General features: G+C 38.9%; 1 protein-coding gene across 4 annotated transcripts in view; it reads left to right on the top strand.

The window, feature by feature from the left end:
- PDSS2 (decaprenyl diphosphate synthase subunit 2) overlaps positions 1 to 27,098 on the top strand; it is a 308,958-nt gene that overhangs the window by 189,001 nt on the left and 92,859 nt on the right. For all 4 annotated transcript variants that reach the window (XM_001146753.8, XM_009451779.5, XM_063813336.1 and 1 more), the window contains one exon: positions 26,293 to 26,364. In XM_001146753.8, the coding sequence (XP_001146753.1) occupies positions 26,293 to 26,364 (72 nt within the window). The remainder of the gene's footprint in view (positions 1 to 26,292; positions 26,365 to 27,098) is intronic.

Raw genomic sequence — 27,098 nt, 5'->3', positions numbered from 1 at the left:
ATCCTCCTGTGTTGGCCTCCCAAAGTGCTGGGATTACAGGCATGAGCCACTGTGCCCAGCTTCATTTTAAGTTGTTAGGAAATCTGAAAGATACCAGAAATAACTTACCTCTTTTCCCAGCCCTTTCAGACACAACTAACACTTCCCAATCAAGGACAGAATGCAGGGCAATTGCTAATACAGTAAAGTGCACTCAGACACAAATGTCTAGGGGCAGCTAACTCTTTCCTGTATCAGGTGGTGGGAGAAGCTGGCTGTGTAGTGTGTCACCCAATTGTACTGTAGCCCATGCATGGCCTGCAAGAGTCACAAAGCTGCCAGGTACCAGTTGATAAGTTCAGTGGGAAACAGTAAATTATAGGTTTGGGTGTCTGTAAAATATATATGGGAAATCAAGGCTGATCAGCTCTGCTAGGGAGCAAGTAGAGTGTAGAATGAGCACACTTGCTTGTACAGTGTAAATCTATAACTATTTTATTGCTTGGCAATACTTTGTTTTTGCAATAAATCCTTTTGGCAGCAGTAAACTGAAAAAACTAAAAATATGTGTTTCATTTTTTTAAGTATTGATTTTTTTCTTAAGAAAGTTAATAAGGAATGTATATTAATAACTTGAACAAAATGTTTGTTGACATTTACCAACCACTGTGGAGGCCATAGTGGTATCTATCACTGACCACATGAAAACAAGAAGAGTAAAGTCTGCTGAAGAAGTGTCAGGATCTACTTTATGCAGTTGCAGAAGGTATATATGCATACGACTCTGCAACATAACTTATATTTAGAGAAATGACTATGCTAAGTGATTGCACTGATTATCAACTACAAGTGTTTATGTGTATATAGGAAAAGGGAAGCAATAGTTCTTTTGCGTCATTGTCAGTAGAAGAACTTTGAAAGCAGTTAAATAATTCCAGTTTTAGTTTAGTGTCATCAGGTATTTCAAGTAAGTAAATCATTTAAGTTAATTCTACAAATGGTTTGGTTTTTTTCTTTCCATTCATTCATGGGATTAAGGTAAAGTTTTTGGAAGTATATTCTATTAAACATAAAGCCTTTGTGAGTGAGATTGGAAATTCAGTTTAAAAGTTCAATATAGAAAATAAAATTATTAGTTTATAGTAACAATAGAAGTACAAATTTTGGTGAAGCACAGTGTTGTGGTAAAAACAATGTTTTTACTACGTTAAGCAACCTGTGGAGTAGTTGGCATTGGTTGTGGCACACACACAATTGATCATTACATCTAAACAAGCACCAAAAGTCTTCTATTTTAATAGAAGCTATTGTTACATCAAAATTTACAAATATCTGAATAGTCACAGTCACTGAACTATATGATTTGGGAGTTGTAACTGATGTCAGATAAAAAATACACTTCAGGCCAGGCACGGTGGATGTCAGATAAAAAATACACTTCAGGCCAGGCACAGTGGCTCATGCCTGTAATCCCAGCACTTTCGGAGGCTGAGGCGAGTGAATCACCTGAGGTCAGGAGTTCAAGACCAGCCTGACCAAGATGGTGAAATCCCGTCTCTACTAAAAATGCTAAGAACATTAGCCGAGTGTGGTGGCACATGCCTGTAATCCCAGCTACTTGGGAGGCTGAGGCACGAGAATCGCTCGAACCTGGGTGGTGGAGGTTGCAGTGAGCCAAGATCACGCCATTGCACTCCGGCCTGGGCAACAAGAGCGAATCTCGGTCTCAAAAAAAAAAAATAATAATACACTTCAGCAGAGCAGTATGTGCCTTTTCTCTTTGTTGTCTGTCGTTGATCAGATTTTAGAAATCTTTATAAATCAACCTGTGCCCCCAACAGTGGTATTGAACTTTATTCTAAATGGGTCATCAAAAGTTTGGTGGCATTTGGGCACGGTGGCTCACGCCTGTATTTCCAGCACTTTGGGAGGCTAAGGCAGGCGGATCACTTGAGGTCAGGAGTCTGAGATCAGCCTGGCCAACATAGTGAAACCCCGTCTCTACTGAAAATACAAAAATTAGCCAGAGGTGGTGGTGCATGCCTGTGATTCCAGCTACTTAGGAGTCTGAGGCACAAGAATCACTTGAACCCAGGAGGTGGAGGTTTCAGTTCAGTGAGCCCAGATCACGCCACTGTACTCCAGCCTGGGTGACAGGGTGAAACTCTGTGTCAAAAAATACTACTACTACTACTAATAATAATAATTGGCAGCATTTCGTTCAACATCACTTGAGAATCTTAAATCAAGTATTCAATAAACAGAACACTACATGAGACTTTTAGGGAATTACAATTAATGAAAACAAAACAAAACTTCCATTAGAATTTTTCCTGACAAAAGCAAAGAAGGAATGATATAAACAGTAACAACTCAAACGATATACAAGATTAAAATTTTCAGTTCTGTAGTTGCAATTTGAAATGTCTCACCTTGCAGAAAGAATCTTGGTGGTGCTCCTACTTTGAATAAATTGCACACACACACACACACACACACACACACACAGACACACGAAATGAGATTGAGAAGGCCTAGATTTTGCACCATCTAAATTTGGCAAAACATTGAAAAGAATCATAGAGACAACTTATTTGACAAGTTTTGTCTTATAAAAATATTTGTTAGGCCAGGTGCAGTGGTTCACGCTTATAATCCCAGCACTTTGGGAGGTGGAGGCAGGCGGATCACCTGAGGTCGGGAGTTCGAGACCAGCCTGACCAACATGATGAAACCCTGAAATTATCAGGGCATGGTGGTGCATGCCTGTAATCCCAGCTACTTGGGAGGCTGAGGCAGGAGAATCGCTTGAACCCAGGAGGCTGAGGTCACAGTGAGCCGAGATCGCACCACTGCACTCCAGCCTGGGCAACAAGAGCGAAACTCCGTCTGGAAAAAAAAAAAATACTATTTGTTAAAGTAAGATACTCTGATGGAAGCAAAAAGAGAGTGCCTCTAAAAATATTTGGGCTGAAATATTTATACTGTTCAACATTTTAAAAATTAGAATTATGTCCTCCATTTAGCAAATTTACTCTGAACTTATCAGGTAACTTAGAACCTGTAGAAAGAGAATTTTCTCCATAATTGAAAGTATCAATAATTTCAAACTAATTAACCATAAACTGCAACTGTGAAGAATATTGCGGGCAGTTTTATTTTTAAATACCGTATTTTAATGAACACATTCTTCAGAAAAATGCCAGTGACACAATATTAGAGACAGATATGTCTAAGAAATGGATTAAACTGTGTAAATATACATCAATAATAATTCTCATTATTTTTAAATATTCTGATAATCAGTATAAAGAAGTTATTGTTCTATTGTATGTACATGTATGTTATTTTTATTTCTTTTGAAATTTTATTTTTGAAAATAGTTTTTGAATAGAACCTGTTGAGTCCACCAATATAATAAAATCAGCTGTTTGTTTTTGAAATAAATACATATTTATTTCAATATAATAAAATCAGCTGTTTGTTTTTGAAATAAATACATATTTCAAAAAGTATAAAATTTTAGTTGTTTCAGCGCTTCTTTTTACTCTTGTGTCCCAGTTTGCATGATAAATTATATAGTATTCACACTTTAAAGACATTTCTCATAAGTTATATGAGATTTTTCTGCTTACATCCTGTTGACCAGAATTTAATTATATAGCCATACCTAGCTGTAAGGGAAGCTAGAAAATGTAATTTTTATTGTAGGTCATCATGGATCCAGCCAAAAATCTGGAAGATACAGATAAAAGATACTAGGAGACAAGTAACATTCTGCCCTACTTTCTCATCACGTGTTTGCATTTTTGGCTAGCACATACTCATGAGGTAGACCTGCGGAATTTAAGGGAGAAAGTAGTATGGTACCTTTAATATCTAATTTATATTCATATTTTTTAAAAGCTAAAGTAAAAAATGAATTGATCCTATTAAGCAGACTATTAGAGAATCTTGGTCAGGCATGGTGGCTCACGCCTCTCATCCCAGTACTTTGGGAGATGGAGGTGGGAGGATAGCTTGAGCCCAGGAGTTGGAGACCAGCCTGGGCAACATAGCAAGACCCTGTCTCTACAGAAAAAAAAAACAAAAAACAAAAAACAGGCATGGTGGTGCATGCTGTTAGTCCTAGCTACTCAGCAGGCTGAGGTGGTAGGATTTCTTGAGCTTAGGAGTTGGAGACTGCATTGAGCTATGAATGCACCACTGTTTCTCTAGCCTGGGCAATAGAGCCCCTGTCTCAAAAAAAAAAAAAAAAAAAGAAAGAGAGAGAATCTGATGTCTCTCTCCAATTCTATTTTATTTCATCTCAAATGTCTCTCTCCTTTATGCATATAGTATGCTTTGATGGGTCCCACTAAATTCTCTCCTTCACTGGAATTCACATGTTAACAGAAGGTGAGTGGTTCTTTGCCCCTGGGACTCACAAACTGTATCATCCATCTCTCCTTTTCACCATATTTGCAGTGGTCTGTGATAAAACTTAGCCCTTGTTTAGAGAAGAAAGAGGCCTCAGAAAGTGCAGATCTGACATAGTGTCTGGACACTTTGAGCTGCACATGACCAGCTCTAGCTTCACAGGCTGGCCGTTCATGGATTAGACCTACAAAGCTGAGGGGAGGAGATATTCTGGACCTTGATAGTACCTAGGTCCACATTTTGGTAATTTGCCTCGGTATAGTCGCCACCTTAGAAAACCAAGACTCGTTGCCTTTGGACAAATTTCTATTTGTTTTCTGTAATCATTTGTTTTAACTTTGAACTATTCTGATGAAATCTTACATAAGGTTCAAACGGTGGTATTATATATAAACATAATCATGTTAAATGATACAAACAAATAATCACTTGTTTAAACTGCTTCCCTTTATGGGACTAATATTTAACATGTTCCTTTTTCTTAACTAGCTTGTGTCAGTCACACATGCTTTTTTTCAATGTGGTTCAAGTACAGTGAAAATGGAAGCTTTACTCCCATCAAAATCAAATCAGATTCACAGCCTGTGAAATCCACTCTTGGTGTTTTGCATTCAGAAGCATCACTATAAATGTTCCAGAGTCTAAGACCTCCACCATCTGCTCCATTAGGCACTGGATTTCAGTAGCACTACTTGATTTAGAAAAAGAAAAAGAAAAACTTAGCATATCCAAGCAACTATTCAGCCTGAAGCTTCTTGAAATAAGAATGATCTGGCATTTCCTTCCCCTTCAGTGAGCCTCATAACTTCATGGTCTCTGCACAGGTTTACACCTTTAAATTTGCATTTTATCAACCTTTCTCTGGTGAGGAATTTTTTCCTTTTTAGGCTATGATATTTTTTTTCTGAATTTGATAGTTGTATGTTGAATTGAAGGCTTTATTCTGTGCAGCCCTCCTGTTAATCTCAAACGTGAATCTTTTGCACCTTGTTCTTCAAAGGGTCATTGAAGGCTCTACCAGGTCAATTTCAAAAAAAAAAAATGCCTCAGGGGTTCACTTTTTGTGAAAGACCTTAAGAACCATGCCCAGGGTCTGTAATTGATCTTCTCCAAATCAAGGCTTTTAGTAGCTCTCTTTTAATCGTAATAGATGATTTCCAAATCAGGTGAAAAGTATTTTAAACTGAGGAGATTGTGAATTACTAAAGTTCTTGAAAGTCAGGAATTCCCTCTGATAAAGCAAATCTCCCATATTCAGAGCCAGTTTCTTTCATTTAAATACTTGGCAATATTTTCATCAGAATAATTTAAGGAAAGTGAAGTTATATCTCAGAAGAGGACTTATTTTATCAAATGAGCTCCCAGAAGCTTAAATAATAGTAACTATGGTTTTTTTAGAAGGAGGAGGTGGCGATAAATATTTCTTTGAAGTAGTAGTGTAGTAAGTTTTTTGCGTTTTGTTTGTTTGTTTGTTTTTTTGAGACAGTTTTGCTCTTGTTGCCCAGGCTGGAGTGCAGTGGCACGATCTTGGCTCACTGCAACCTCCGCCTCTCGGGTTCAAGTGATTCTCCTGCCACAGCCTCTCAAGTAGCTGGGATTACAGGTGCCCACCACCACATCTGGCTAATTTTTGTATTTTTAGTAGATGTGTTTTTGCCATGTTGGGCAGCCTGGTCTTGAACTCCTAACCTCAGGTGATCCACCTGCCTCAGCCTCCCAAGGTGCTAGGATTACAGGCGTGAGCCACCACACCCGGCCAAGTTTTCTTATCTCTACATATGCTTAATGTCTTGGTAAAGTTAGATTCTATTTAATCATGTTTTAGTTTTCTTTTATAAGAAAGAAAATTTGTTTCTTTTATAAGAAACAAGAAACAAGAAAATTTCTTTCTTTTATAAGAAAGAAAATAGCAACATAAATAGATACCACAGCAAGAGGAAACAGGCAAAACTTAATACAGAATTTCTGTTTATAATATGTCACTGTTTTTTCACAGTGACAGCCTGCTTTTTCTTGAGGATGTATATTGGTAATTTAAAGTTGGCATATTTGTAACAACTTTAATTTTTTATGACTTATTCATTCTACCAATTTCTCATTTTCTTGTGCTACTGGATTCTTGTCTGAATTTCTATATGATGTGTTTATCTCTGTACTTCTCATGGGGCAAGCCATTAGATGAAGGGTTCTGCAGTCAAATGAAATTCAGAGCTGTTTTATAATTGCCAAGGGTAAAATTAGCAGAGTCAATTATTTTCCCTTTGGCTTTTCCCTGAAGATATTAGGGGTCTTCAAGGTAATTGCCTTAGGTAACACTTAGATTTTTAAATATCTTCAAGTATAGAAATTGGTTTATTAATCCTCTGGTAATTGTCTTCTTACCATTATAGCTGTAGTCACATAAATGCAAATTAACAAGATTTTGAATTCAAGAGTGAATTTAAAAATTAATGCTTGGGTTTTCATTCATTTTCAATTATGGAACATAAGGGCAAGTTTTTATTTTAGTACTTCACTGTACAAAGACCTGGACTAAAAGACCTCAGAATGCCTCTTTTTAAATCATAAATTTCCTGATTCCATTGGGATAAGTTGCTCTATATTGTGTCCATGTAGAACATCACTGGATGCTGTAGTGATGTGGTCATGCCAGAATCTAAAATTTTAGTGTTTGAGCAGCAAGCTATCAGTGAGACATGCTAACTAATTGGAAGGGAAATCATGAAGTGGAGAAGTACTATAATTTCGAAATCTAGCTGGCCATTAACAGGCTTCCTCTGGTCTTTGTATTTATTTAGACTGGGTTTGTATTTAGGATTAAGCCACAGTGCAAATAAGACTGTGTGGATTACTACCTGTCATCTTGTTTTTGAAAAGTCTTTTACTTCACATATATAATGATAAGCCTAGTATTTAAAGAATGGAATTTATCACGTTATTTTTTTTTCTTTGTAGTCATTTTCATTTAATGGACCTATTGCTATATATCAGATGGGAGACTGTGAGTCAGCCTGGATCTTGTCTAAACACCCAAGAGCATTGTCATGATGTCACTCCTGGAGGTTGTTCTATTAAGCATTAGTGATTTATACTTCCAGATAACCAGTGGCACAGATGTACTCTTTACATAGCTGATGTATTTCCTTATGTTAACTTTGTTTTCCTAAAGGCGTAAATATGTTGTTTACAATGAAGTATTTTGTTTGTACAAATATGCTCAATTTATGCATATAAATCTCCCTTTACACCATCTATATAGTTTAATAAAGATGCTATTGTCTATTTGTGTTTGTCTTATCTGTTATAGTAATTTTACTTCCAAATTCATGTTAAATTGAAACCTAAAAACATGTATTAAGTTTTTCCCTGTCTTATGCATTTAAAATAGGCATTATTATGATAGTGTTTATAGTTTTGCTTGCACTATTTTACTTGTGGAAATTATTTAATATCTTTTAGGCTCTTTAGTTTGACACCCAAGGTTAATATTTTTTATACATGTAACCCACTCAAGTGTAGATTTGCATGACTAGGGTAAAGGGATGCAGAAGGTGGTAAGTGGGGTGTCATATAGTATAACAGTAAAAGAGACTATCTCCATATCAATTAATTAGAAAAGTCAAAATGCCATCATAAAATTATTTCAGAATCCCAAAATTAGCTTCTTCAGTTTTTTTCTGATTTGCTAATATAGTCACATATTAAACAGAGACTGTATCCATTTTCTGGTCATGCTTCCTTGGTCTTTAAAGTGAAAGTAATAAATGATTAGTGCGTGCAAATTATACTAGAAATAAGACGAATTTTAAATAATATTAAAACCTGGAACTTTGCCCATTTTGAAGCCACAAGACAATGGAATGTAGTAGCTTTTTGGCATAGGAAGGTTAAATGCCATCAGGTGAAATTGACATTTCTCTGAGTATCAAACCAGAAACCTAACAACAAGGAAAAAGAGCAAGAGCAGCTTACATGTTTCTTCCATATGCCTGGCATTCAAAGACACCCTTTTTTTCTTTTTTCAGTCTTGCTCTGTCACCCAGGCTGGAGTGCAGTGGCTCAGTCTCGGCTCACTGCAAACTCTGCCCCCTGGGCTCAAGCAATTCTTCTGCCTCAGCCTCCCGAGTAGCTGGGATTACAGGCGCCTGCCACCATGCCTGGCTAATTTTTGTATTTTTAATAGAGATGGGTTTTCGCCATGTTGGCAAGGCTGGTCTTGAACTCCAGACCTCAGGTGATTTACCCACCTCGGCCTCCCAAAGTGCTGGGATTACAGGCGTAAGCCACCGCGCCTGGCCAAGGACACCCTTTTTAAAAAGAAAAAAAAAATCTGCATTCTACAATACCTGCAAATAAATAAAATAGGAAAACAAACTGAACAAGAAATATTTGTTAAATTATTTTTAAATGTTGACATATAAAGGGAAATTTGGTTTAATAAGAGGATGAGGGTAGGCACTGGTTTTTTAATGCATATTTCATTTCTAATATTACCTTTTTTATTTTTTTAATTATTTTTATTTCTTTATTTTTTGTAATAGAGACAAGGTCTCACTACCTTGCCCAGGCCAGACTATCTAGCCCAGGCCGGTGTTGAACTCCTGGGCTCAAATGATCCTTGGCCTCCCTAAGTGTTGAGATGACAGGCGTAAGCCACTGTGCCCAGCCAAGTTTCCTTTTTCTTTTTTTTTTTTTTGAGACAGAGTCTCATTCTGTCACCCAGGCTGAAGTGCAGTGGCACGATCCTGGCTCACTGCAACCTCTGCCTCCCAGGTTCAAGTGATTCTCCTACCTCAGCCTCTCAAATAGCTGGGACTACAGGCACATGCCACCATGCCCAGCTAATTTTTTGTATTTTTAATAGAGGTGGGGTTTCACCATGTTAGCCAGGATGGTCTTGATCTCCTGACCTCGTGATCTGCCCGCCTCAAGCCTCCCAAAATGCTGGGATTACAGGTGTGAGCCACCTTGCCTGGCCCAATTTTCCTTTTTCTTAGCACAAGAGAAATCTTGCTTTCCTCTGATGTTTCTCAACTTGAAGATCCTTGGTTTATGTCTTCTTGAAAGGAGAAAGTAGAAGTCAAGAAGGTGAGTGGCAATTTTTCTGAAATAATAAGTAAAAGGAGAAAGAATAGAAAACTGGAGGATGAAGATTGAAGAGGATGTATATACACTTTAGAGATTACGTGAGGTGAAATTAACCGAGTTGTGAACAGTGTGTTAGGCTGTTCTTGCATTGCGATAAAGAAATACCTGAGGCAGGCCAGGCACAGTGGCTCACACCTGTAATCCCAGCACTTTGGGAGGCCGCGCGGGCAGATCACGAGGTCAGGAGATTGAGGCCATCCTGGCTAACACAGTGAAACCCCGTCTCTACAAAAATACAAAAAAATTAGCCGGGCGTGGTGGCGGGCGCCTGTAGTCCCAGCTACTCAGGGGGCTGAGGCGGGAGAATGGCGTGAACCAGGGAGGCGGAGCTTGGAGTGAGCCAAGATCGCACCACTGCACTCCAGCCTGGGCAACAGAGCCAGACTCCATCTCAAAAAAAAAAAAAAAAAAGAAAGAAAGAAAAGAAAGAAATACCTGAGACGGGCCAGGCACGGTGGCTCACACTTGTAATTCTAGCACATTGGGAGGCCCAGGCAGGTTGATCACCTGAGGTCAGGAGTTCGAGACCAGCCTGGCCAACATGCCAAAACCCCGTCTCTACTAAAAATACAAAAAATTAGCCGGGCATGATGGCGGGCACCTATAATCCCAGCTACTCGGGAGGCTGAGGCAGGAGAATTGCTTGAACCCAAAAGCGGAGGTTGCAGTGAACTGAGATTGCGCCACTGCATTCCAGCCTAGGGGAAAGAGTGAAACTCCATCTCAAAAAAAAAAAAAAAAAGAAAGAAAGAAAAGAAATACCTGAGACTGGGTAATTTTGTGAAGAAAAGAGGTTTAATTGGCTTATGGTTCTTCAGGCTTTACAGGAAGCATGGTGCTTGCACCTGCTCAGCTTCTAGGAAGGCCTTAGGAAGCTTACAATCATGGCAGAAGGCAAAGTGGGAGCAGGGACGTCACATGGTGAAAGCAGGAGCAACGGGAAGGAGGTGCCACACACTTTTAAACTACCAGATCTCCCAAGACCTCACTCACTATTGTGAAGACAGCACCAAGCCATAAGGGATCTGCCCCCATGATCCAAACACCTCCCACCAGGCCCCACCTCCTGCATTGGGGTTTACAATTCAACATGAGATTTGGGAAGGGACAGAAAGAGACACAGTATACAAGCCTGCTGGAGTGAAGAAAGGATAGATGGAGAATAGATAGGCAGCTGCAGATGCAAAGGCAGGAATCAGCTGTCTATCCACCCAGTACTTAGTAAACTCCTAACTCAGAAAGTTCCTCAGGTGAGACCATTAGAAAGGGAAAAGAAGAGTACTGAATCACTCAAACTTGAAAATAGATTTTTTTTCTCACTCTGGCTTTGGAGATCTAGCAAATGTCCATGAAAATGGAGGGGGGGCCAGGCGCGGTGGCTCAAGCCTGTAATCCCAGCACTTTGGGTGTCTGAGGTGGGCGGATCACAAGGTCAGGAGATCGAGACCATCCTGGCTAACACGGTGAAACCCCATCTCTACTAAAAATACAAAAATTAGCTGGGCATAGTGGCGGGCGCCTGTAGTCCCAGCTACTCGGGAGGCTGAGGCAGGAGAATGGCTTGAACACGGGAGGTGGAGCTTGCAGTGAGCCGAGATTGTGCCACTGCACTCCAGCCTGGGCGACAGAGCCAGACTCCGTCTCAAAAAAAAAAAAAAAAAAAAAAAAAATGAAGGGGGAAGACTGATTTAATTAATTTTACTTCTGGAAGGTAGGAAATGGGATTTACAAAGATCAAGGTTGCTAAATGTATTATATATAATATTGCCATAGTCAATATATTTCTATTTCTCATGGCCAACCATGATGTGAGGTTCAACTGAATTTGAATACCATAAGCAAAAGAAAATTTAAGCTCATCCAAGAGTCTATGTGACTACTTTCCTCATTGATAGCCACATATAGCTCAGTCATGTTAATGTAATTTTGGTTTTAGCATTTCCATCATTTTCTTAAATTCTTAAAGTTGTAAATACGCAACAAAAAATTTACTTAGTCTAAGCCAAAGTTGGTTTATAGGGTCTTAGCCCAGGAGCAAATTTTATTTATTTAGCCATAGTGATTGGGAAGAGCCCTTTTCTGGCAGCTAATGACCTGCTGGAGGACTTATGTGCCTAAGACAAAGCTGAAGGCCATTAGCCCAACAGGTCATTAACTGACAAATGCCTGACCCTGAGGTCATTTCTGATATTGTAAACTGTGAAAACTTTAAAGTGGGTTTGTTGGAAAGTATGGCTGTGCCAAGCAAGTTTCTTTTTAAGCATTCTGGAAATTTCATTAAATTGTTTGTTGTCATTCCTATGGCTTAATTGTCATTGTTCTGGGACCATTTTCAGGGTGTAAAGTCAGGCAGAAATCGGGAAACACCAAAACTATATTGCAAATCAAGTCTTTGGTTTTTAAAGGATAGTTTCCCTGTTTAGAATATCAGAGTAACTATTTACTAATAACAGTTTTAGCTACACTCTTGGGGATCACTTATATTTTCATAATGTGTTGAGCTACATAGCACTTATGTATTTTACATTCCTAGAGATGACATGTAAAGCTACAAAGAGAAGTGGAAAGAACCATAAAGTAGAAGTCTGTGGACCGAATTCCTAGCCTTGGCTTTTTTTCTCTTTCATTTTTTCTTTTTTCTATTTTTTTTTTTTTTTTTTTTTTTTTTGAGACAGAGTCTTGCTCTGTCGCCCAGGCTGGAATGCAGTGGTGCGATCTCAGCTCACTGCAACCTCCGCCTCCTGGGTTCAAGAGATTCTTCTGCCTCAGCCTCCCAAGTAGCTGGGATTACAAGCATGTGCCACCACACCCGGCTAATTTTTTCCTTTTTTTTGTATTTTTAGTAGAAGTGGGGTTTCACCATGTTGGCCAGGCTGGTCTTGAACTCCTGACCTCAGGTGATCCGCCCACCTTGGCCTCCCAAAATGCTGGGATTTCTGATGTGAGCCACCACGCCTGGCCTCATTTTTTCTTTTGTTTCTTTTTATCCCCCAATAAGCCATTTAACATTGAACTCTTCATTTTACCTCTCAGAATTCCAAATTCAGATCATTCATTCATCCATCTATTATTTCAGTCTATCTGATATCTTAATTCCCCATTTTTATCACTGAAATTAGAAACTTTATAGTTGTAGAAAATTTAATCATTAAAATTACCATCAAATATTTTAGAAATAACAATTTATATTTTTGAGGGCTTACTATACGGTAGGCACTGTTTTAAGTGCTTTATCTATATTAACCCATTTAATGTCTCCTGAGGTACAGGGAAAGGATAAGTAATTTCCCTCAAGGTAACACTGCTAATAAGTGGTAGAGTTGCTGTCTAAATCCAGGCAATCTGACTGCAAAATCCTCATGCTTTACTAAAGTAGAAAACTAACAGACCAACAAAGAACCATGATACATTTTTGCCAACAATTTTGCAGTTATCAATCCTGGAATTTATGGTATCTTAAACGGTTATTAGTTTCTAAATATTGGAATACATATTTCAATATAAACATTGATAGGGGCTTCATGAAACTTTTTTTTTTTTCTGAGACGGAGTCTCACTGTTGCCCAGGCTGGAGTGCAGTGGCACAATCTCAGCTCACTGCAACCTCCGCCTCCAAGGTTCAAGTGATTCTCCTGCCTCAGCCTCCCAAGTAGCTGGGATTATAGGCACCCACCACCACATCCAGCTAATTTTTGTATTTTTAGCAGAGATGGGGTTTTGCCATGTTGGCTATGGCTGGTCTTGAACTCCTGACCTCAGGTGTTCTGCCCGCCTTGGCCTCCCAAAGTGCTGGGATTACAGGCGTGAGCCACTGTGCCCGGTGAAACATTTTAAATTAGCAACTTATAAGCAAAAGCAACTTTTTTTTTTTTTTTTTTTAGTTTTCTAAAAAAATAAAGGCAGCATCATGTCCATCTCTTAGATCCTTGCTGGTTCCAATATTCTATGGTTCCAAATGTTGTAGATGTTGTAGGAAAGAGTCTAAACTTGCGTCTTATAACCAGATCCTGAAAATGGCATGACACATGAAGAAAAACAAAATGATTATAATCAAGGAAATTGTTAATAAAGTCAGGAAAGTAACAGAGAAGCCAATATCTTATATAAACATCAGAGAGCTAAAGATTTTTGTGCATATTTCAGCAATCTAAAGCAGTACCCCAAATTGGTAAACTCATCTTTATGGCAGATTTGTGTTGAAAATTTTATATATGGCTTAATTTGTTCAAGTACTTTAAAGGCTATAAGGTAATGTACAAATGTAAATTTCTGATAATATTGATTGAGCAAAGTGATAATTCACATTTATATTGAAACAGTTGTGATTTACACAAGTAAGTCACATACTAAAACAGTATTGTTAATTCAAAAAAAATTTTTGTGTGTGCATTGCATGAAGCATGAGAAATACCTGTTTAAAACCCAACTGGGACAGGAATGGTGGCTCACACCCCTAATCCCAGCACTTTGGGAGGCCGAGGTGGGCAGATCACTTGAGGCCAGGAGTTTAATACCACTGACCAATATAGCAAAACTCTGTATCTACTAAAAATACAAAAATTATCTGGGTGTGGTGGCGCATACCTGTAATCCCAGCTACTCGGGAGGTCAAGGCACAAGAATTGCTAAACCTGGCAGGTGGAGGCTGCAGTGAGCCAAGATTGCACCACTGCACTCCAGCCTGTGTGATAGAGATCCTGTCTCAGGGGAAGAAAAAAAAAAGCCAATTGTATGTATATCTTTATAGATTGGAGTATTTCTAACCCAAGTATGTCCATTATTATTATTTATTTGTATTATTATTTTAATGAGACAGAGTCTCACTCTGTACCCCAGGCTGGAGTGCAGTGGGGCTATTGTCATTCACTGTAACCTCGAACTCACAGGCTCAGGTAATCCTCCACCTCAGCCTCCTGAGTAGCTGGGACTACAGCGCAAGACACCATGCCTTGTTAATTTTTTTAAGTTTTTGTAGACACAGAGTCTCTCTATGGTGCCCAGGCTGGTCTCAAACTCCTGACCTGAAGCCATCCTCCCACCTCAGCCCCCAAAGTGTTGGGATTACAGGCATGAGCCACTGTGCCTGGCCCAGGGTATCCATTATTTGATCCAAGGGTACAATGTGACCAATCCCAGATTTATTTTATTTCATTTTATTTTATTTGTGAGACAGAGTCTCGCTCTGTCACCCAGGATGGAGTGTAGTGGCATGATCTTGGCTCACTGCAACCTCCACTTCCAAGGTTCTAGAGATTCTCCTGCCTCAGCCTCCTGAGTAGCTGGGACTACAGTCGCCCACCACCACACCCAGCTAATTTTTGTATTTTTAATAGAGATGGGGTTTTGCCATGTTAACCAGGCTGGTCTCCAACTCCTGTCCTCAAGTGATTCACCTGCCTCGGTCTCCCAAAGTGCTGATTACAGGTGTGAGCCACCGCGCCTGGCCTCTTCTATTATTGTTAATTAATTAATTTATTTATTTCTGGGACAGGATCTCCCTATGTTGCCCAGGCTGGTCTCAAACTCTTGGGCTCAGAGGCTTCTCCTGCCTCAGCCTCCCAAGTGCTGGAATTACAGGCATGAGTCACTGTGCCCGGCCCCCAAATTTCTACCTGATAATTTGAAGGAAGGAAAAAAAAGATTACTTAATTTTTTAGAACACAGTACTAGTAGCGTCAGTTATTTTTAGAATTCCATTGATTTGTGGATTTTGAAGAGCTTCAGAGTTATTTGGAAGAAATACAATTACAGCTTTAGTCAAAATGCATGGATTTTAAGGCACACGAATCATGATTTTATTTCTGTGCCTGCCTTTAGAGTACAAACCTTGGGATGTCTCTGAATTACAAACACCTGCCTTTTAGTGTGGCCCAATTTGAAGAGGAACTGCTTGAGCTGGAAAGTGAACTGTGTTACCCAAAAGACATGGCAGCACTGGAATTTGCAAGATGTATCTGTGACTCCTAGGAAATTACTGAAATTTTTAGCTCTTTGGCCAAATGTTATCTAAGCCAATTTGTTTTCAGGAATCTAACAGGATCCAAGCTAAGCATCAGGCAGGGCACCGTGGCTCACACCTGTAATCGCAGCACTTTGGGAGGCCAAGGTGGGTGGATCACCTGAGGTCAGGAGTTTGAGACCAGCCTGGGCAACATGGTGAAAACCTGTCTCTACTAAAAATACAAAAATTAGCCGGGCATGGTGGCATGCACCTGTAGCCCCAGCTACTCGGGAGGCTGAAACAGGAGAATTGCTTGAACCTGGGACGGGGAGGTTACAGTGAGCCAAGATGGCACCACTGCACTCCAGCCTGGGCGACAGAGTGAGACTCTGTCTCAGAAAACAAAAACAAAAAAAATGAAGCTAAGCATCAGCATTATTGATACAAACCTACAAGATTGAAATGCACCCTAATAGAATATACTCCATAGTACCCAAGAATGATTCTGTTTTATCTTGCCTCTCTGTTTACCTTCACTTCATTTACATGTTTTTGGTAAAAAGTGATAAAGAAATAAATACCTCTAAAAATATATTTTAGAGTAACAATGTTTAAACTGCATCAAAAATTTGGAAGACCTTGTGTGTAATTACAAGGACTAACAAGGTATGAACTATACATAACATTTATCAGCATGATATTGAATAATGTTTCAAACCACAGATCACATCCTTTTCATTGGGGAGTGGTGAAATCAATTTAGTGAATCACTATCAATACTTTTTTTTTTTTTTTTTTTTTTTTTTTTTTGAGATGGAGTTTCACTCTTGTTGCCCAAGCTGGAGTGCAATGGCACGATCTCGGCTCACCGCAACCTCCGCCTCCTGGGTTCAAGCGATTCCCGGGTTCAAGCCGTAGGACCTGGTGTGGTAGCTCACACCTGTAATCCCAGCACTTTGAGAGGCTGAGGCCAGTGGATCACCTGAGGCTAGGAGTTTGAGACCAGCCTGGACAACATGGCAAAACCCCATCTCTACTAAAAATGCAAAATTAGCCAGGCGTGGTAGCAGACGCCTGTAATCCCAGCTACTTGGGAGGCTGAGGCAGGAGAATTGTTTGAACCCAGGAGGTCGAGGTTGGGGTGAGCCAAGATCACACCACTGCCCTTCAGCCTGGGCAACAGAGACTCCATCTCAAAAAAAAAAAAAAAAAAATAGAATGCAATAGAAAATTACATATTGAAACTTTTAATTTAATTTTGGCCAGGCATGGTAGCTCACGGCTGTATTCCCAGCACTTTGGGAATACAAAGTCAGGAGTTCGAGACCAGCCTGGCCAACATGGTGAAACCCCGTCTCTAGTAAAAATACAAAAGTCAAAAGTTAGCTGGGCATGGTAGTGGGCACCTGTAATCCCAGCTACTCGGGAGGCTGAGGCAGGAGAATCGCTTGAACCTGGGAGGTGGCAGTTGGAGTGAGCCGAGATAACGCCACTACACTCCAGCCTGGGTGACACAGCGAGACTCCATCTAAAAAAAAAAATGTAGTTTTATATATGCACATGTATTTATACTGTGTCACAATGTGTATTGAAAGCCACTAATAGAAGGCAGTGTGCTAGCCAACAACAGTCTTTCAGTTTACATCACTGAGAGGGTCTCCAGATGAAGAAGCAGTGAAAGCAAAATGGAGCTCATCAGCCACATTGAATAAAAATGGGCCCAACACTAAAATGGCAAGGCTAATTCTCTCAGAATTCTGTCAGAACAACATGCGGCAGTGCCGCTAGGTAAAGAACATACTGAGAATGGTATATCCTGAGTACAACAGACTTCATATTCAGCAATTCCCATACTGGGGGAAGGTGGAAAATAAAGCAACTAACTGCTATATGATAATCAGTTTTACGTTGCTTGTTTGTTTCATGACCAAGTATTCAATTCTCAGCAACTATTTATTATAGTTTTTATAGTAATGCAAAATACTTGACACAACCAACTTTTTAAAAAATCTGCTGGAAAACATCTCCTTTTTCTTTATTTCTTATGAAAATTTTTATCTTTAAAAAAAATTATTTTTCGGCCAGGCGCAGTGGCTCACGTCTGTAATCCCACCACTTTGGGAAGCCAAGGTGGGCAGATCACGAGGTCAGGTGTTCAAGACCAGCCTGACCAACATGGTGAAACCCCATCTCTACTAAAAATACAAAAATTAGCCAGGTATGGTGGTGGACGCCTGTAATCCCAGCTACTCAGGAGGCTGAGGCAGGAGAATCACTTGAACCCGGGAGGCAGAGGTTTCAGTGAGCCGAGATCGTCCCACTGCATTCCAGTCTGGGAGACAGAGTAAGACTCTGTCTCAAAAAAAAAAAAAAAAAAAAAGAAAAGAAAGAAAAAGAAAAGAAAATTGCTTCATAGAGATGGGATCTCAGTGTTTTGCCCAGGCTAGTCTCAAAACTTCTGGCCTCAAGTGATCCTCCCACCTTGGCCTCACAAAGTGTTGGGATCACAGGCACGAGCTACCACACCTCACTGAAAATTTTCATCTTAAGCGCTTTAAATTGTCTGCTACTTTTTCAGGAACCTAATTGTTGTTTAAACAAATAAATGAGTCAGTGATCAATAAATGACTATTTGGCATTGCTTCAGTAGTCCAAGACCATGCACCTTTATTCAAAAGTAAAATCAGTTTTTTTATTACTCTTTTATTGTAGCTAAAAAAAACTATTTTTTACTGTATCTCACAATTGTGAATTAAAAATGTATATAGCTGCACATTTAAATATTTCTAATCATAGGACTTATTGTTGATAAAACACAGAAACCTCTTATCTAGATAAGCAAACTGAGGGACAAAGAAGTGACATGGTTGGCCCAAGGTCTTGCAACTTACGCATTAACCTTCTGAGTGATCAAAAACAAATAAATGGCCTTTATCTTTATGAAGTTATTTATCTAGACAATGTATCCTTTAAAAAGAACAACTATAATTTAAAAACACTGCAAAAAAAGTAAATGTAAAAGTTATTTATTAGACTTGTTTAGACATGGTCCCTTAGTGATATTTAAACCACAAACATGGCCGGATGCAGTGGCTCACGCCTGTAATCCCAGCACTTTGGGAGGCCGAGGCGGGCAGATCATGAGATCAGGAGTTCGAGACCAGCCTGGCCAGTGTGGTGAAACCCCGTTTCTACTAAAAAAAATACAAAAATTAGCCAGGCGTGGTGGCGCACGCCTGTAATCCCAGCTACTCAGGAGGCTGAGGCAGGAGAATTGCTGAAACCCGGGAGGTGGAGGTTGCAATGTGCCAAGATCAAGCCACCGCACTCCAGCCTGGGTGACAGAGTGAGACTCTATCTCAAAAAATAATAAAATAAACCACAAACATTTTTATATGTATTAATTGAATAAAGGAATTTTGATTTAGATCTTTTTGGTAGTGTCTCATGTATAACTGTGGCCTAATGAGACTAGTTTCATTAGTACAGTACCAGGCACATAGTAGGCTATCAAACTGTTCATGAAATGAATCCACCAGCCAATATAAAATTAAATCTCAAACTTCATATTTAAGCCATCTTCCTGAATTTGTGGCCTATTTCTTTCAAGTTGTATCAGTTGCGATTTTAAAAATAGAACTTTCATTCATTTTTTGTTGAGATGGGTATCTCACTATATTGCCCAGGCTGGTCTCGAACTCCTGGGCTCAAGTGATCCTCCCACCTCGGCCTCTCAAAGTGCTGAGATTACAGGCGTAAGCCACTGCATCTAGCCTCAGTTGCAATTTTATACTTTTGTTTAGTTCACTGAATTTTCCTGAAACCTTTTTGACAAATGTTACCAGTAGTTAGTTTATGAACCAATGTATCAGCTGTTCTAAATTAAAAATTAAGATTATCAATTTGCTTAGTTTTTGCCGCACCTGTCCTGTTGGTAGTGCCATTTCTCTCTCTTCGCTACCCCCTTAGCCAGAAAGAACTTCCAGCTCACTAGAACAGATTGCCATCCCTCCCACAAATAAGCAAAGCCTTACACATTTGGCAGTACTGAAAAGGCTTCCTTCAAAAAACTGAGTTAGAAGCTTCCTCCAGAACTCCTATGAGTTGGTGTGCTTATTGCAACAGCCCTTTCATCATTGTCTACATTAAACCCAGTCCTAGTTTGATAGGAAGAAGTGGAGAGAGCCATCCTTTCAGAGACTTTAGCGATGGCTTTATCAAAGCCCTCATTTATTTTAATCAGCATGCAGACTAGGGCTCATCTGGGTAGTTCGTGCCCAGGTGGTGGGTGAGTAGATTCACCCCTCATTTGGCCACTGCTGCTGTGCCCTGTGTTCTTCAGAAGTCGTTTCTCCACTGAGGCTGCCAGCCTGGAAGCTCTGGCTGAGCACTGGGGACTGAATCCACCTGGAATGAGATGGTTTGCTTAAATCCATTTGTAAATGATAAAGTGCTTTACAAATGTTAGACATTATTATTGGTCTGTATGGGAGGGTGCCACTCTTTAGTCCCTCTATACCTTACCTTGGCAATGTAAATCTTTCTATCTTTATATGCGTCTCACAAATAGTTTGTGCTTCATTTTTATGAAGTAAAGAGTGACACCACCTGCTCTGGTTACCTTTATCGGCCTATTCAGCACCCTCTCAGTATTTTTCTGTAAGATATTTTCACTGATAAGAGTTTTTGTGGCTCAAAAAGAAATTTTGACAATATCCCTTCAAATTCCAAAGCTCTTTCAAAAGAGACTAAATCCATCTTTTGTTCCTCCCAAGATGTATATGAAAATTCATTCTTCCCCAAGAGTGTTTTACCTTTGCTACTACTTCATGCATTGCTGTTTGTTCCTGGGGGTGGAGGAAAGAGTGCAGTAAAGTTGTGCATAGTTAATGCCATCAGCACTGCAGATGTACATGCACACACATGAACACACATGACTGTTTTCTTTGCTAGCAGCTCAAAGCAGTAAAGGCTGAGGGGCGCCGTGTTATTCACCTCCAAATAGAGTGATGGACATGTTTTTCATTCCACACTGTAGTAAATCCATCATTAAAATCACCTGAGGACAAATTTTTGCAAGAAGATTACAAATCTGTAATGGCCTTCACAGTTTTTATATACCAAGCAAATTAAGTTATAAAGCAACCTTTTTCAAGTGAATTAAAATGCAACCATACTACCTTATTACGTCAATCATATTATGCTGACTTGAGCTTTAATTGAGCCATGTTACCTTATAGTTTACATTTTTTCTAAAGATTCCCTTGTGGCCGGGTGCGGTGGCTCACACCTGTAATCCCAGCACTTTGGGAGGCCGAGGCAGGCAGATCACAAGGTCAGGGGTTCGAGACCAGTCTGGCCAACATGGTGAAATCCTGTCTCTACTAAAAATACAAAAATTAGCTGGGTGTGGTGGCGGGCACCTGTAGTCCCAGCTGCTCGGGAGACTGAGGCAGGAGAATCACTTGAACCTGGGAGATGGAAGTTGCAGTGAGCTGAGATTGTGCCACTGCACTTCAGCCTGGGTAACAGAGCGAGACTCCGTCTCCAAAAAAAAAAAAAAAAAAAATTTACTTGTATATTAATTTAGGATAGGCACTCCTTTGCTCAAATTAGAGTGGTCTGCTGTACTAGTCAAACATCTACGACTCTGTTGAGTCTATTCAGCCTGTCAAGTGCTAACTGACAGTACTCCTGAATCCCATTTATTGAGAAAGGCACAACTTGTCTATCCAGAATGCTTACTGCCACTTACTGATCCTATTTTTTCTAGTCCAAAAACTATTGAGTGATATATTCCATAAATCAATTTGTGAACATAGCTTAACTTGAGGTCTCTCTGAGACTAAAAACAAGGTATGCTTCCCCCCCCAACACCCTCCCCAAGGAAATAGGTTTATTGTTTTATTTAATTATAAAAGCAATACAATAAAAAGAGTGAAATAGTGTAATGCATTATATATGTAAGCTGTTATAAACTTAGCAATTATAAATTTAAGCAGAAAGATTGAAGAAAACAATTTTTTAAATTAAAAATCATCCAGAACCTATCATTTGTACATTATTATTATTTTGTTGTCTCTCCTTTCAGACTTTTTCTCTTGTGTATATAAACACATAGATTGACCTCATTTTTGTTTTTAAAATACCTTTCATACTACTTCTATTTTGTAAATAGCTTTTTTTCCTTAAGAATATGTTACAGATATCTTTGGATAGCAATGCGAGGATTTTTTTGCGGGGGGGTCAGTATTTTTGTCTTACCATCCCCTACTCCTCTCAATTTCTGTTTTTTATGATGAGAATTTATTATAGCTCAGGGCATAGTCATCACAATACCCTTTGTGAGGGTATTCATCATCTTGGTTTTTCAGTGTAAAAAATCATTGAATTGTAGTTACCCTTGCCAAAAGATAAAGAATGAAGCAATTATATATTCCCCTGAGATTGCTGAAATTTGTCCTGTAAATTAACCATTTAAGAAATTCATCACAAAGGTTAATTATGTCAGATCTATAATTTTGTTAAGGTTCACATACACCTGGATACTATCTATTCCTAACTTGGGTGAGACGGTGGTTATTGAAATGGGAGTGATCAACAATTTGCTTGAGAATAGCAACTAGACATGCACTGTCCATTTACTGTCCTATGCTGCAGCATTCTCCCCAGCAGCCAAAACAAGGGAGGTGGCAGGAGAAGCCAGCTCATGACACTTACATTAGGAGTGGTTGCCACTTCAGGTTCACTGGAAATTGAAGGATAGTGTATGGCTTTGCTGTAGAGTCGTATTTCAACATATGACCCAAACTGAAGAGAAGAGCATTTTTTTTTTTATTTGCATGTGTAGGTAAGCAATGCTGCTATTCTCGCAGTCACCAGAAATGCAGAAAGTTATGTCCTGTTTAATTGCTCTCCAGATGGCTAAACTATTTAACATTGATGCTGACTGTTGTATAATCTAAAACAATATTTCAGGATGCAGCAAGTCAGTGTTTCAGAGGTCCCTGATTTTGGTTAAAATGGTCTTTGCATGTGTTCTGGGTTGGGTTTTGTTGTTGAACTAAAACTCACTTTCTTCCAAAATATTTAGGCACACAATTTTAAAAATACCGTAATCTTGGTTTCCATACTCTGCTGTTCATCTACGCAAGGCTTGTACTGAATATAGCACGGTAATAGGGCAGTATGGAAGAAGAATAAGTTAACACTCACTGAAACTTATGTTCCAGATTCTCTTCTAAATGCTCTACATATTTACTGTTTAGAGATACTCACGATATGGCCAACTTAGTACCATTATTTGTTTGATGCAACTTGGCAGTTAAGCCTGATGTCATTCAGAATCCAGTATATATAAATCATTTCCAAGCATTAGAGCCCTTCAAGAATCAGAGCTCAGCAGTGTTGCCTTTAATTGACTCAAGTAGGACTTTGCCAGTTGATGGGGTGCTCTACCAGTCATAATGGTTTTGAAAAATGGAAAGTGTTTTATTATAATTCTAGGTATTGAAACCAAAGGGGATTTGGTACAAAAAGTTTCACGAAGAAATTAGCCAGTAGAATTCAGATAGAGGGAAAGGTTCATGTGAAGACAACAGATAAAAATGAATTACATGAGCAAAGATGTTCCATCAAAATTTACAGAAAAGCAGTTTTCAAGTTTACATGCCTAATTATAAATAATAAGACTTGCATTTGTAAAAGCTTAGAATTATAGGGCTGGAAGAGGCCTTAAGGAATCATCTTTTCCAATTCCCTTTATTGCAATTCATTGCATTGAGTTGAAGAAAATCAAAGCTCAGAAAAATTGATTTGCCCAAATCTCACAATCAAATTATTAGTAGACCTTGGAATAGAATCTAGATTCTGTGGCTGCTAGTATTCTGCTTTTTTTTTTTTTTTTTTTAACAGTTCCCTAATCTGTTGAGCTTCCAAGGGTAACTCACATTGAGGCTCTTTTAACCTTCTTTTTTTTTTTTCTTCCCCTAGTAGAAAGTGTTTGCTTGCCCCATGGGCCTGAGAAACAAAAGTCCTGGAATCTTTCTCAAGGTTGCACTTATCTATAGCAACGGGACTTCAGCTCTCAGCCCCAAGAGGTCTGGCTTTTAGGCCTCTGGATTCTCCTTTGGCTGCCATTATTCCTGCCAGCACTTTGAGTTGCCTGAACATGTCACTCCTCAAGAATCTGAGGGGGGAAAATGTTATTAACCAAGTGTTTTCTTAAATGTAAGTATAGCAGTATCTAAACAGGTGAATGTCTGGGGTAATATGCAAAAAAAAGTCAGATTATTAAATGAGCTTACTAAATTGTGAGTGGCTGCTAGCCTTGTGGTCTTTCTAGAAATATTTGCAGTTTTAAGGAAGGGTGATACTTAAACACATCTTTCTCTTTTTTTTGAGACGGAGTTTCGCTCTTGTCGCCCAAACTGGAGTGCAGTGGCGCTGCGATCTTGGCTCACTGCAAACTCCACCTCCTGGGTTCAAGCGATTCTCCTGCCTCAGCCTCCGGAGTAATTGGGATTACAGGCATGCCCCACCATGCCCAGCTAATTTTTGTCTTTTTTTTTTTTTTTTTTTTTAGTAGAGACAGGGTTTCACCATGTTGGCCAGGCTGGTCTCGAACTCCTGACCTCAGGTGATCCACCCACCTCTGCCTCCCAAACTGCTGCGATTACAGGCGTGAGCCACTGCACCTGACCAAACACATCTTTCTTTGGTATAATTTTAAAAATAAACATTTCAGGCAATGTAAAGAGATTGATATGTGCACTGGGTAAGTCACCCTTATCCAGATAAGGATACAGTTTCAACTTCTTAGGCTACTCTTGCTTTTTATAATCTCTTTCCTTCGTCGACTTGTTAACTCAAAGAAATCTAAAGCTTTTTCCTTAATGGGTTGTCATTGGCTATGGAGGTGGAGGTGTGTTCTGTTCAAGTAAGTATAGCCATTTGTAAGTACAGGTCATTTATAAATTATGAACTTGTAAGGACAGGTTTACGCAATGAGAAAAAGAGTCAGAGAACAAAATGTTCTTGTTGCTTCTGCCTGGTCTGGAATTTCAGGGAAGTAAAGGAACACTCTGGTTATCCAGAGCCAGATCCACTGTTAAAAGTTCATGCCATCATTTTGACATTTAGCGTCAGACTTTCTCTTTGTAAATCCCTCTTCACGTTACCAATGCTGGTCTCAGAGCTCAAACTGTTTCAAAACCATAACATTTCTTAGTGAGTGATTGATCTGTATTATGTGTCCAGCCATCAGGGGGATCTTGGGATGTTGCTTGTGTAAACTGTAATCCAATCTGATGCTGTGCGTTTAGTTACAGTCTTTCATAGACCTATTGGCGATACTCAGTCCTCCTGGATTTAGGAATAGGGCTTATCTGATACCTTCAGGGGGAAAAAATCCATTCATTTTTCTCTCTTCCCCACTTAAATAACTCAACTCATGTGGTAACACTGTAGGATCATTGTCCTTCCAGTTCCTCTGCAGCTCATATTGCTACAATATTTCTTAAGTATTTGGTTACCTGAAGGACAATGTGATTTAAAAAAAATAAAAAAGACTTTGTATATGTCTTACAAATTAAACCATCTGCAAAGAGCTAGGAAAAAAATATGCCTTTAATCAGCAAAAATTTCATATCAGCAGTTCTGTGTATGTTATGTAGTATAAACGTAAATATATAAATTTGGAGATAAATGCTCATGTGTTAAAATGTTAAAGCAAATCTTTCTACAAATTAATGTCATTTGCCTCTAAGAAAATGTTTATTAAACCCAGGGTACCTGAGATTGAAGTATCTTGTTGTTTGGGTCTGTATTCTTTGGCTTAATAATGTCTTCAATTACAAGAATGATAAAAGCTGAAACAAAATCCTTTAATTCAATCAGAATGGAGCTGAATTTTCGGAAGCAAAGAGTGGAAATCTGATACAGGACTGCATAACATAGGAAGTTAAATATACAAGATATTAAGACTTGTAAGAAGCGGATGGGGTTGCCTTGAGGAATTCTTATTTGAAATGGCTACATTGAACATTATCATAAATACCACTATTTTATCCTCTCAAATTAAGATGCTTTATGCAAACTACTCTAAATTGTACAGTAGTTCCAAAGAGACCATTTACTGTTTTCTGCTTGTTTTACATCCTGGAACAAGTTCAAAGCTTTTGATCTCACTTGATTTAAAAAAAAAAAAAAAGTCTCAGCCTTGAAAAATAATACAGGTTTGATGAATATGATTTCAGTATTGCAGTTCTGTAAAAATTTTCAGTGTTTATGGTACATTTGACCCAAGGACCCCACAGTAAATATATCCACAGTGCATTTTAAGTGTAATAGAATGAACATATTTGAAAGGTTAGCCATTCTTTTGCTTTTGCTTTTTTTTCTGTAATAAGTATGAAAATTAACATTGTAATTGCTCCCAGAATGGGAGTACTGAAAAAGTATCCACCTGACAGAAATAAACATGCAGAAAATAGAGTTAAGATTTCATTAGTTATCTGAAATGTAAGTTTATGTTCAAAATGGCTATTACTCGATTTTCATGTATATTAGTTAAATGCTATGCTTATAAGATTTTTTTTGGCTTGAATTATGACTGAAAAAATTTGGATCACAGCTTTAATATCCAGGTGGGCAATGCCATTTGCTGAGATCTTGGTGCATAGCCCCATTTTTTCTGTCAAGCACAGAAAAATTCTGCCTTGCCACTGAGCCTTCTGAAACATTCTGAGGTAACAATAGAGATATATTTAAATTTTTTTATTTTTATTTTTCTTCTTGCTTTTTAGGTTGTGGAACTTTTAGCAAGTGCTCTTATGGACTTGGTACAAGGAGTATATCATGAAAATTCTACTTCAAAGGTAAAGGATTTCAGAGTCATAAAATGTTATGTTATAAACCGTCATGGTACAACTAGAATAACGAAAATGTCATTCTTGTTTTGTGTTTAAATTGTACATGGCTTGTTTTTTTTTTTTTTTTTTTTGATTAGTGTTTTGGCTACAAATTCATGGCCATACGCTTACTACATAGCAGATTTAGCCAATTAAAACAACCTCTTATCCTCTGGCTGGATTCACAGTCTGTTCAATCTGCAGCAGCCCAGTAGACACTGGGATGCTTCTGGCTAGCAGGTAGCAGTGTCACAGGCAGGCAGGCTGGAGGAGCAGCTCGTGCTGAGGCAGCTGAGCCCATCCTTTCCCCAGAGGAAGGGTCCTTCCATGTCACAGAGGAGTGGACCTTGAGCCTAAGAAGATGACTGTTGGGGAGGTGGGATGGGGGTATCTTTTATATACAAGATGCATAATTTACTGCATTATTAGATTCTTTATTATAAGAAGTGGGATGATTGCACAGTTGGATTATTTTGATTAATTTTATAGGTCTAGAATTAAGATTTTTTTGACTCATTTAGCAGGACATCTCAAGAAAGGTTAGGTTTCATTTCCTTAAAATGCAGTTATTTCATTTCGGTAGGATGTTACATGTGAAGTAATTGCTTCATTGACCATCACCATCATTTAACATGGTAGATACTATTATAAGGGGCTCCTATCTTAGTGTTTCATTATTCTAACTTCTTTAGCTTCTGTAT

This window comes from Pan troglodytes, chromosome 5, assembly GCF_028858775.2.
Source record: "Pan troglodytes isolate AG18354 chromosome 5, NHGRI_mPanTro3-v2.0_pri, whole genome shotgun sequence".
Taxonomy (NCBI): domain Eukaryota; kingdom Metazoa; phylum Chordata; class Mammalia; order Primates; family Hominidae; genus Pan; species Pan troglodytes.
This window is presented reverse-complemented; position numbering and strand designations above follow the sequence as displayed.